The 12,768-nt window shown below is 40.3% G+C and overlaps 1 protein-coding gene across 1 annotated transcript in view; it reads left to right on the top strand.

Annotated features, from left to right (window-relative positions):
• DIS3L2 (DIS3 like 3'-5' exoribonuclease 2) overlaps positions 1-12,768 on the top strand; it is a 1,626,200-nt gene that overhangs the window by 341,490 nt on the left and 1,271,942 nt on the right. The window contains exon 7 of the mRNA XM_053711913.1: positions 4,816-4,917. Coding sequence (XP_053567888.1) covers positions 4,816-4,917 — 102 coding nt within the window. The remainder of the gene's footprint in view (positions 1-4,815; positions 4,918-12,768) is intronic.

Raw genomic sequence — 12,768 nt, 5'->3', positions numbered from 1 at the left:
ATTAATATCTTTAAAACCGATTGTACGACACTCTCTGACGTGGTGGACAGATCACCATCGTTTAGTTCAGGGGGCTTCTTTTGTTCTTCCGACCTGGTCTGTAATTTCAACAGATGCAAGCCTTACAGGTTGGGGAGCTGTGTGGGGGTCTCTGACAGCACAAGGGGTTTGGGAATCTCAGGAGGTGAGATTACCGATCAATATTTTTGAACTCCGTGCAATTTTCAGAGCTCTTCAGTCTTGGCCTCTTCTAAAGAGAGAATCGTTCATTTGTTTTCAGACAGACAATGTCACAACTGTGGCATTACATCAATCATCAAGGAGGGACTCACAGTCCTCTGGCTATGAATGAAGTATCTCGAATTCTGGTATGGGCGGAATCCAGCTCCTGTCTAGTTTCTGCGGTTCTTATCCCAGGTATAGACAATTGGGAAGCGGATTATCTCAGTCGCCAAACGTTACATCCGGGCGAATGGTCCCTTCACCCAGAGGTATTTCTTCAGATTGTTCAAATGTGGGGACTTCCAGAAATAGATTTGATGGCCTCTCATCTAAACAAGAAACTTCCCAGGTATCTGTCCAGATCCAGGGATCCTCAAGCGGTAGCAGTGGATGCATTGTCACTTCCTTGGAAGTATCATCCTGTCTATATCTTTCCGCCTCTAGTTCTTCTTCCAAGAGTAATCTCCAAGATTCTGAAGGAATGCTCGTTTGTTCTGCTGGTAGCTCCAGCATGGCCTCACAGTTTTTGGTATGCGGATCTTGTCCGGATGGCCTCTTGCCAACCGTGGTCTCTTCCGTTAAGGCCAGACCTTCTGTCGCAAGGTCCTTTTTTCCATCAGGATCTCAAATCCTTAAATTTAAAGGTATGGAGATTGAACGCTTGATTCTTAGTCAAAGAGGTTTCTCTGACCCTGTGATTAATACTATGTTACAGGCTCGTAAATCTGTATCTAAGGAGATATATTATAGAGTCTGGAAGACTTATATTTCTTGGTGTCTTTCTCATCATTTTTCCTGGCATTCTTTTAGAATTCCGAGAATTTTACAGTTTCTTCAGGATGGTTTGGATAAAGGTTTGTCTGCAAGTTCCTTGAAAGGACAAATCTCTGCTCTTTCTGTTCTTTTTCACAGAAAGATTGCTAATCTTCCTGATATTCATTGTTTTGTACAAGCTTTGGTTCGTATAAAACCTGTCATTAAGTCAATTTCTCCTCCTTGGAGTTTGATTTTGGTTCTGAGGGCTCTTCAAGCTCCTCCGTTTGAACCTATGCATTCATTGGACATTAAATAACTTTCTTGGAAAGTTTTGTTCCTTTTTGCCATCTCTTCTGCCAGAAGAGTTTCTGAATTATCTGCTCTTTCTTGTAAGTCTCCTTTTCTGATTTTTCACCAGGATAAGGCGGTGTTGCGAACTTCTTTTAAATTTTTACCTAAGGTTGTGAATTCCAACAACATTAGTAGAGAAATTGTGGGTCCTTCATTATGTCCTAATCCTAAGAATTCTAAGTAGAAATCATTGCATTCTTTGGATGTAGTTAGAGCTTTGAAATATTATGTTGAAGCTACTAAGAATTTCCGAAAGACTTCTAGTCTATTTGTTATCTTTTCCGGTTCTAGGAAAGGTCAGAAGGCCTCTGCCATTTCTTTGGCATCTTGGTTGAAATCTTTAATTCATCATGCTTATGTCGAGTCGGGTAAAACTCTGCCTCAAAGGATTACAGCTCATTCTACTAGGTCAGTCTCTACTTCCTGGGCGTTTAGGAATGAAGCTTCGGTTGATCAGATTTGCAAAGCAGCAACTTGGTCTTCTTTGCATACTTTTACTAAATTCTACCATGTTGATGTGTTTTCTTCTTCTGAAGCTGTCTTTGGTAGAAAAGTACTTCAGGCGGCGGTTTCAGTTTGAATCTTCTGCTTATATTTTCAGTTTTTTTCTTTATAAGATTTAAACTTTATTTTTGGGTGTGGATTTTTTTCAGCGGAATTGGCTGTCTTTATTTTATCCCTCCCTCTCTAGTGACTCTTGAGTGGAAGATCCACATCTTGGGTAGTCATAATCCTATACGTCACTAGCTCATGGACTCTTGCTAATTACATGAAAGAAAACATAACTCTGAAGAAGTACCAGAGGAGGAAAAAACATAATTTATGTAAGAACTTACCTGATAAATTCATTTCTTTCATATTAGCAAGAGTCCATGAGGCCCACCCTTTTTTTGTGGTGGTTATGATTTTTTTATATAAAGCACAATTATTCCAATTCCTTATATTTATGCTTCGCACTTTTTTCGTATCACCCCACTTCTTGGCTATCCGTTAAACTGATTTGTGGGTGTGGTGAGGGGTGTAATTATAGGCATTTTGAGGTTTGGGAAACTTTGCCCCTCCTGGTAGGAATGTATATCCCATACGTCACTAGCTCATGGACTCTTGCTAATATGAAAGAAATGAATTTATCAGGTAAGTTCTTACATAAATTATGTTTTTTCCTCCTCTGGTACTTCTTCAGAGTTATTTCCAAGATAAGCCTAGATAATTTGTCAGTAATCCTGATTGCCCCAGCATGGCCTCTTTGAATTTGCTATGCAGATCTTGTTCAGATGTCCGGCTGTTCTCTTTGGCCTCTGCTGTCAGACCTTCTGTCTCAAGGTCCGTTTTTCCATCCAGATCTCAAGTCTCTAAACTTGATGGCATGGAAATTGAATTCCAGGCTCGTAAGCCTGTTACTAGGAGAATTACAAGGTCTGGAAGGCTTTTTATTTCTTGATGTGTAGATCATGGGTTTTCTTGGCATTCTTTCAGAATTTCCAGGATTTTGCAGTTCTAGGTCTGGATAAGTGCCTCTGGCAATTCTCTGAAGGGGCAGATTTCTGCTCCTTCAACTTTGTTCTACAGGAAGATTGCTAATCTTCTTGATATTCATAGTTTTGTTCAGGCTCAGGTCCATATTAAACCTGTAATCAAGCCAATTTCTCCTCCATGGAATCTTAACTTGGTGTTAAGGGCTTTGCAGGCTCCTCTTGTTGAGCCTATGCATACGTGGATATTTAAACTATTTCCTTGGAAAGTGTTATTTTTTATGGCTATTTCTTCTGCTAGTATAGTTTCTTAGTTTTCTTCTCACCCTCCTTATCTGATTTTTCATCAGGATAAGGCTGTTAAAACATTTGTTTTTTTTTGCCTAAGGTTGTTTCTTCAGAAAATATTAGCAGAGAAATTGTTGTATCCTAATCCTAAGAATGCTTCAGTGAGATCTTTGCATTCTTTGGACGTTGTTAGGGCATTGACATATTACATTGATGCTACTAAGGACTTTAGACAAACCTAGTTGGTTCATTCATTTTTCTTTGTCCTCTAGGTTGAAACTTTTGATTTACAAAGCTTATTTGGAGGCAAGCCCATCTCCACCGCAGCAGATTACTGCTCATTCTACTAGGTAAATTGCCACTTCTTTGGCTTTCAAGAATAAGACTTAGTTAATCAGATTTGTAAGTTAGTTATGTGGTCCTCTTTGCATACTTTTACAAAATTCTACCATTTTTATATTTTTGCTTCTTCTGAAGCAGCCTTTGGTAGGAAGGTTCTTCAGGCAGCTGTTTATTTGCTTTTTTGCCTGTTTGATTTATTTTAAAGGCGTTCAAAAAAGAAAATAAATATATACATATTTTTTATTTGGGTTGTGGATTTAATTTCTCAGTGGTAAATTTCTCATATTTTTAAATCCCTCCTTTTATGTTGTTACTCGTGGACTCCACAGCTTGGGTATTTGCAGGAATAATGGATTGTGGACTCTCACCACCTGTATGAAAGGAAACATAATTTTTGCTTACCTGATAAATTCATTTTTTTCATAGTCTGTATAAAAGTCTTTATAAAAATCTGTAGTGTTTTGTCTAAATTCCGTAGATATTGTGTGTGTTCATCTTTTCATAGAACTTTTTTTTCTTTTTTTTTTTATATAGCCTAGTAGTTATCCTTTTTAATGAGTATTTCAATAATAGAATACAAATATGTCATATATCAGGGTATAGACAACTATTTTACAAACTGAACTGTTTGGTAAAATGAAAGCAAATACAATGACTTTAGAGTCTTCACAACCTAATGGCATACTCCCAGGTTACTTTTCAAATATTATAATCAAGGGGGTGAACTAGTAGCAGTAGTTTGTAGATTGACCATTAGCAGTAGTTTCTCTGTAGGAATATAGTATAATTAAACTGAAAGATTGTTATAGCTGGTATGCTTTGCTGTTTCCAATATCTTGTTTTCAATCTCTTTGCACAACTGACCATCATCTTAGATAGTTTCTTGTATATACATGGAAGAAGATTACTGAACATGTTTTATCTGTGTCCTGCTAACTTGCACAGTATAATATTTGCTTGAACAATAGTACATCTGCGTAGTGTAGTACATTCTAGGGAATCTTTTGGTAAACTGCTTAAGATGTCGCTGAGAATATGTATATTAATTGAAACGACTTACAATAACGCACAACAAAAATAGCTTTCTTTTATCGAGTCAGCATTATCTGTTTTGCAATTTATATGTACACTTAATATGCCATGTTAAAATGTTTTATAAACATTTTGGTTTAAAGAAGTTTTTGAAGACGTCCCCAAATCTCTTAAGTCTACGTTGTACTGGTTAGGTGAACATCCTCTTCACTTATTATTTATGCTTTCTGGCAAGTTTTTACATTCTGGCAGGGTAATCTTGTGTTTATCAGCAAATTTTAATACATAAAAAAATCTCAGAATGTTCTTACCTACAAGTAATGTTGTATTATTATTATTATTTTTTTTTTAGGATGGTCTAAGGGATATATTTATCGATGGAGTTGTTTCCCGAAACAGAGCTTTAAATGGTGATGTGGTCGTGGTGAAGTTACTTCCTCGAGAACAATGGAAGGTAAATACCTAGGGACATTAACCTCTTAAGGACATATGACGGAATTTTTCTGTCATAAAACAATTGAGCAAACTGAAAGCTGTGTCCTTAAAGGGTTAAAGGGAGAGTAAACATATTGTACATACAAGACATTTCTGTTGTGCTGCTTTGGAATAACATATTAGCCAAGTCTTAACGTTTTTAAAACAAATTAACATCCTTTTTACTGCAGTTATTTTCCAATAGCCAAATCCCACCCACCATTTGCCTTATGGGGGGAGCCAATCTAGGCTTTAGTCTGCAGACAAGGCTGGTCACTGTCATAAAGTTAGTATAAAGTGAATTGTTTTTTTCAGTTGTTATCAGTTAAAGCCAATTGGAACAGCTATGTAGCAGGGTTATAGTCTTGAGTAGTCAGGTGCATTTCAAAGTCTGAGAGTTAGACCTTGCTCTATTTATAGAGGGAAATTACATGAAATGGGGGCATCTTTATATCTGAAAATAATTTTGCATTGAATAATGTTAATGTGGCTTTATTTAGTCAGAAAGCATATTGTTTTAGGTACAGCCCTGTAGACTGTAATGTTTGTGCAAACCAATTACTACTATCTATCTCTATCTATCTATCTATCTATCTATCTATCTATCTATCTATAACAAATCTTAAACACAAACTTAAAGGGATAGCAAATTTCACAAAATATGTAAACTGGAAAGTTGTTTAAAATTGCTTGGTGTCTTTACTGTCCCTTTGAATCTTGTTAATTAAAGCATAGTAACACACTTTGCAATATACATTTTAATATTTTGTCCCACCCGAATAGGGATTTTACATGTTCATACTGCTGTTTGCATGCGTTTATCTCTGTATAGCTCAATGCTACAGGTTTTTTTCCATACAAAATTGTATGTAACTGGCTACAGCATAGGATATCCAGGAACATTCTTTATTTCAAGCTTTTGAAGAGTGTATCCATGTACTTGTCGGCAGTATCAAAGGCTTTTTACCCCTGGCTCCTAACTAGTCATGTGCATTCGGGTCAACTAATGGTGAAGATGGAGACAGCTAGCAGCATTTGGCTCTTTTCGGAGCAGGATTTCTTCTTGTGAAAGTGCAACACAGATATTAGTGTTTTGCACTTTCACAAGAAGAAATTCAGCTCTAAATACCCCTGGCGGCCCCATCTTCGCCATTTGTTTGCTGCTGAATGTCCAGAAAGCACATGAAATACCACTGTCTGGCTTTAGACAGATTTGTTGACCACTGCTCTACTGGATACTACTACAGTTTGGTGACTGGTAAGCGGTTGGAGGGGTGTTATTTTAGGTAAGCCACTTACTACAGCACAGACGCAGCCCACAGGCTATTGGATGGTACCCAGGTACAGCATAGCCAGGGGACTCAGTCTGCTTTCCCACTGACACACATTTTTGAATGAAACAGAAATATGACTGCCCTACATCACCTAATAGGGCATTCTCAGATCCTTTTTTTAACACTTTTTTAAAACATAGGGGTATTGCCTTTCAAGAAAACCACAAATTACATAATGTGCAATCAGCGGTTCCCTTGCTAGGCATTCGGTTAGTCTATACAGCACATTAAGAATGTTTTTGGGATAAGTGTTTTTTTTACTGAATCTTTATTAAAGGTTTTTTTTTCACTGACCATCCCTATGGAGGATAGCCCCTCTTTCAGGGATCCAATGGACTGCCAAATGGAGTCTTTTCCTGAGAAAGCTCTTTCTTCAGACAGGTCTTCTTTTTTTAAACCAGCAGCATCTGTCACCTGTGTGATATCAAACTTTTATCTTGGAAAGTGCTCTTCTTGTTAGCAATTTCCCCAGCTAGGAGAGTTTCTGAGTTATCTGCTTTATCCTGTGATTCTCCATTTTTAATTTTTTTATAAAGATAAGGCTGCGGACTCCTTGCTCGGTGTGCTTAAAGGACCACTCAATGCAGTAGAATTACATAATTAACAAGTACATAATAAAAAGACAATGCAATAGCACTTACTTTGAATTTGAAATGAGTAGTAGATTTTTTTTTTCTTCTGACAAATTTATTTTTTCTCCCATTTTCCAGCCCACTGTATCACGTGACAGGCATCAGCCAATCACAGATTAGTATACGTATACCCTGTGAGATTGTGCACATGCTCAGTAGGATCTTGTTTCCCAGAAAGTGTGAATATTAAGACTGTGAAAAATTTGATAATGGAAGTACATTGGAAAGTGTCTTCAAACTGCATGCTCTATCTGAATCATAAAAGTTTATTTTGACTTGAGTGTCCCTTTAACGATAAGGCTGTACTTCATACTAAATATGATTTTCTTCCTAAGGTTCAGAAAATATCAATCAGCTGATTATTGTTCATTCTTTATGTCCAGATCCTACTAATTCTAAGGAATTACTTTTACATAATCTTGATGTAGTCAGAGCATTGGAGTTCAGATAATCTTCCAGCTTTTTTGTTCATTTCTCTGGGTCTCGTAAAGTGCAGAAGGCTTCTACGGTTGCTTTGGCCTCTTGGCTCAAACAGGTAATCCATGAGGCCTACTTGGTGGTCCCCTAAACGTATCACAGCATATTTTACAAGATCAGTTGCAACTTCCAGGGCTTTAAAAAATTATGCATCTTTGGAGCATACTTGCAAAGCTGCAAAATGGTCTTCTCTGCATACCTTTTTAAAATTTTACAGCTTTGAAGTTTTTTGCTTCTTCGCAAGCAGCTTTTGGCAGGAAAGTCCTTCAGGCCAGTGTCTGATAAATAAGAACTGCCAGAAAAATGTCCCTCCCTTTCTCTAACTTGGCCTTTCTGCTTGGGTATTAATCCCTCATGTTATGGAGCACTCTGGACTATCATTGTTCTATGACAAAATGTATGCTTACCTGATAAATGATTTTCTTTCAAAATGATTATTGTCTATAGACCCCGTCCGTTTAATTTTTATTTTATTTTTTTAAAAGGTCCAGCTCTAATTTGCATTATAGACCCTTCTTTTGTCTTGCCTACCTATCTGTTTCCTATTCTCTACTCGGCTATGCGTTAATCTGAGGAGAGCTGGGTGGGAATTTAAGATCTTCTGTGGATTCTTGGCTTTCTCCTAGTGGCGGAAATTATATCCCACATGTTATAAAAGCCCTATGGACTATCATCACGAAAGAAAATTTCAGTTAAACATACATTTCTCCAACATAGGTGTGTCCGGTCCACGGCGTCATCCTTACTTGTGGGATATTCTCCTCCCCAACAGGAAATGGCAAAGAGCCCAGCAAAGCTGGTCACATGATCCCTCCTAGGCTCCGCCTACCCCAGTCATTCTCTTTGCCGTTGTACAGGCAACATCTCCACGGAGATGGCTTAGAGTTTTTTAGTGTTTAACTGTAGTTTTTATTATTCAATCAAGAGTTTGTTATTTTGAAATAGTGCTGGTATGTACTATTTACTCAGAAACAGAAAAGAGATGAAGATTTCTGTTTGTATGAGGAAAATGATTTTAGCAACCGTAACTAAAATCCATGGCTGTTCCACACAGGACTGTTGAGAGCAATTAACTTCAGTTGGGGGAACAGTATGCAGTCTCTTGCTGCTTGAGGTATGACACATTCTAACAAGACGATGTAATGCTGGAAGCTGTCATTTTCCCTATGGGATCCGGTAAGCCATGTTTATTACGATCGTAAATAAGGGCTTCACAAGGGCTTATTAAGACTGTAGACTTTTTTTGGGCTAAATCGATTCATTATTAACACATATTTAGCCTTGAGGAATCATTTTATCTGGGTATTTTGATATAATAATATCGGCAGGCACTGTATTAGACTCCTTACACCTTAGGGGCTTTCCCAAAGCATAAGCAGAGCCTCATTTTCGCGCCGGTGTGGCGCACTTGTTTTTGAGAGGCATGGCATGCAGTCGCATGTGAGAGGAGCTCTGACACTTAGAAAAGACTTTCTGAAGGCGTCATTTGGTATCGTATTCCCCTTTGGGCTTGGTTGGGTCTCAGCAAAGCAGATACCAGGGACTGTAAAGGGGTTAAGGTTTAAAACGGCTCCGGTTCCGTTATTTTAAGGGTTAAAGCTTCCAAATTTGGTGTGCAATACTTTTAAGGCTTTAAGACACTGTGGTGAAAATTTGGTGAATTTTGCACAATTCCTTCATGTTTTTCACAATTGCAGTAATAAAGTGTGTTCAGTTTAAAATTTAAAGTGACAGTAACGGTTTTATTTTAAAACGTTTTTTGTACTTTGTTATCAAGTTTATGCCTGTTTAACATGTCTGAACTACCAGATAGACTGTGTTCTGAATGTGGGGAAGCCAGAATTCCTATTCATTTAAATAAATGTGATTTATGTGATAATGACAATGATGCCCAAGATGATTCCTCAAGTGAGGGGAGTAAGCATGGTACTGCATCATTCCCTCCTTCGTCTACACGAGTCTTGCCCACTCAGGAGGCCCCTAGTACATCTAGCGCGCCAATACTCCTTACTATGCAACAATTAACGGCTGTAATGGATAATTCTGTCAAAAACATTTTAGCCCAAATGAACACTTGTCAGCGTAAGCGCGGCTGCTCTGTTTTAGATACTGAAGAGCATGGCAACGCTGATACTAATATCTCTGAAGGGCCCCTAACCCAGTCTGATGGGGCCAGGGAAGTTTTGTCTGAGGGAGAAATTACTGATTCAGGGAACATTTCTCAACAGGCTGAACCTGATGTGATTGCATTTAAATTTAAGTTGGAACATCTCCGCATTCTGCTTAAGGAGGTATTATCCACTCTGGATGATTGTGACAAGTTGGTCATCCCAGAGAAACTATGTAAAATGGACAAGTTCCTAGAGGTGCCGGGGCTCCCAGAAGCTTTTCCTATACCCAAGCGGGTGGCGGACATTGTTAACAAGGAATGGGAAAGGCCCGGTATTCCTTTCGTCCCTCCCCCCATATTTAAAAAATTGTTTCCTTTGATCGACCCTAGAAAGGACTTATGGCAGACAGTCCCCAAGGTCGAGGGGGCGGTTTCCACTTTAAACAAACGCACCACTATACCCATAGAGGATAGTTGTGCTTTCAAAGATCCTATGGATAAAAAATTAGAAGGTTTGCTTAAAAAGATGTTTGTTCAGCAGGGTTACCTTCTACAACCAATTGCATGCATTGTCCCTGTCGCTACAGCCGCATGTTTCTGGTTCGATGAGCTGATAAAGGCGGTCGATAGTGATTCTCCTCCTTATGAGGAGATTATGGACAGAATCACTGCTCTCAAATTGGCTAATTCTTTCACCCTAGACGCCACTTTACAATTGGCTAGGTTAGCGGCTAAGAATTCTGGGTTTGCTATTGTGGCGCGCAGAGCGCTTTGGTTGAAATCTTGGTCGGCTGATGCGTCTTCCAAGAACAAGCTACTTAACATTCCTTTCAAGGGGAAAACGCTGTTTGGCCCTGACTTGAAAGAGATTATCTCTGATATCACTGGGGGTAAGGGCCACGCCCTTCCTCAGGATCGGCCTTTCAAGACAAAAAATAAACCTACTTTTCGTCCCTTTCGTAGAAACGGACCAGCCCGAGGTGCTACGTCCTCTAAGCAAGAGGGTAATACTTCTCAAGCCAAGCCAGCTTGGAGACCAATGCAAGGCTGGAACAAGGGAAAGCAGGCCAAGAAACCTGCCACTGCTACCAAGACTGCATGAAAAGTTGGCCCCCGATCCGGGACCGGATCTGGTGGGGGGCAGACTCTCTCTCTTCGCTCAGGCTTGGGCAAGAGATGTTCTGGATACTTGGGCGCTAGAAATAGTCTCCCAAGGTTATCTTCTGGAATTCAAGGGACTTCCCCCAAGGGGGAGGTTCCACAGGTCTCAGTTGTCTTCAGACCACATAAAAAGACAGGCATTCTTACATTGTGTAGAAGACCTGTTAAAATGGGAGTGATTCATCCTGTTCCATTAAGAGAACAAGGGATGGGGTTCTACTCCAATCTGTTCATAGTTCCCAAAAAAGAGGGAACGTTCAGACCAATCTTAGATCTCAAGATCTTAAACAAGTTTCTCAAGGTTCCATCGTTCAAGATGGAAACCATTCGAACTATTCTTCCTTCCATCCAGGAAGGTCAATTCATGACCACGGTGGATTTAAAGGATGCGTATCTACATATTCCTATCCACAAGGAACATCATCGGTTCCTAAGGTTCGCATTCCTAGACAAACATTACCAGTTCGTGGCGCTTCCTTTCGGATTAGCCACTGCTCCAAGGATTTTCACAAAGGTACTAGGGTCCCTTCTAGCTGTGCTAAGACCAAGGGGCATTGCTGTAGTACCTTACTTGGACGACATTCTGATTCAAGCGTCGTCCCTTCCTCAAGCAAAGGCTCACACGGACATTGTCCTGGCCTTTCTCAGATCTCACGGATGGAAAGTGAACGTGGAAAAGAGTTCTCTATCCCCGTCAACAAGGGTTCCCTTCTTGGGAACAATAATAGACTCCTTAGAAATGAGGATTTTTCTGACAGAGGCCAGAAAAACAAAGCTTCTAGACTCTTGTCGGATACTTCATTCCGTTCCTCTTCCTTCCATAGCTCAGTGCATGGAAGTGATCGGGTTGATGGTAGCGGCAATGGACATAGTTCCTTTTGCGCGCATTCATCTAAGACCATTACAACTGTGCATGCTCAGTCAGTGGAATGGGGATTATACAGACTTGTCTCCGAAGATACAAGTAAATCAGAGGACCAGAGACTCACTCCGTTGGTGGCTGTCCCTGGACAACCTGTCACAAGGGATGACATTCCGCAGACCAGAGTGGGTCATTGTCACGACCGACGCCAGTCTGATGGGCTGGGGCGCGGTCTGGGGAGCCCTGAAAGCTCAGGGTCTTTGGTCTCGGGAAGAATCTCTTCTACCGATAAATATTCTGGAACTGAGAGCGATATTCAATACTCTCAAGGCTTGGCCTCAGCTAGCGAGGGCCAAGTTCATACGGTTTCAATCAGACAACATGACAACTGTTGCGTACATCAACCATCAGGGGGGAACAAGGAGTTCTCTAGCGATGGAAGAAGTGACCAAAATCGTTCTATGGGCGGAGTCTCACTCCTGCCACCTGTCCGCTATCCACATCCCAGGAGTGGAAAATTGGGAAGCGGATTTTCTGAGTCGTCAGACATTGCATCCGGGGGAGTGGGAACTCCATCCGGAAATCTTTGCCCAAGTCACTCAGCTGTGGGGCATTCCAGACATGGATCTGATGGCCTCTCGTCAGAACTTCAAAGTTCCTTGCTACGGGTCCAGATCCAGGGATCCCAAGGCGGCTCTAGTGGATGCACTAGTAGCACCTTGGACCTTCAAACTAGCTTATGTGTTCCCGCCGTTTCCTCTCATCCCCAGGCTGGTAGCCAGGATCAATCAGGAGAGGGCGTCGGTGATCTTGATAGCTCCTGCGTGGCCACGCAGGACTTGGTATGCAGATCTGGTGAATATGTCATCGGCTCCACCTTGGAAGCTACCTTTGAGACGAGATCTTCTTGTTCAGGGTCCGTTCGAACATCCGAACCTGGTTTCACTCCAGCTGACTGCTTGGAGATTGAACGCTTGATCTTATCGAAGCGAGGGTTCTCAGATTCTGTTATCGATACTCTTGTTCAGGCCAGGAAGCCTGTAACTAGAAAAATTTACCACAAAATTTGGAAAAAATATATCTGTTGGTGTGAATCTAAAGGATTCCCTTGGGACAAGGTTAAGATTCCTAAGATTCTATCCTTCCTTCAAGAAGGATTGGAAAAAGGATTATCTGCAAGTTCCCTGAAGGGACAGATTTCTGCCTTGTCTGTGTTACTTCACAAAAAGCTGGCAGCTGTGCCAGATGTTCAAGC

Source organism: Bombina bombina, chromosome 4, assembly GCF_027579735.1.
Source record: "Bombina bombina isolate aBomBom1 chromosome 4, aBomBom1.pri, whole genome shotgun sequence".
Lineage (NCBI taxonomy): Eukaryota > Metazoa > Chordata > Amphibia > Anura > Bombinatoridae > Bombina > Bombina bombina.
This window is presented reverse-complemented; position numbering and strand designations above follow the sequence as displayed.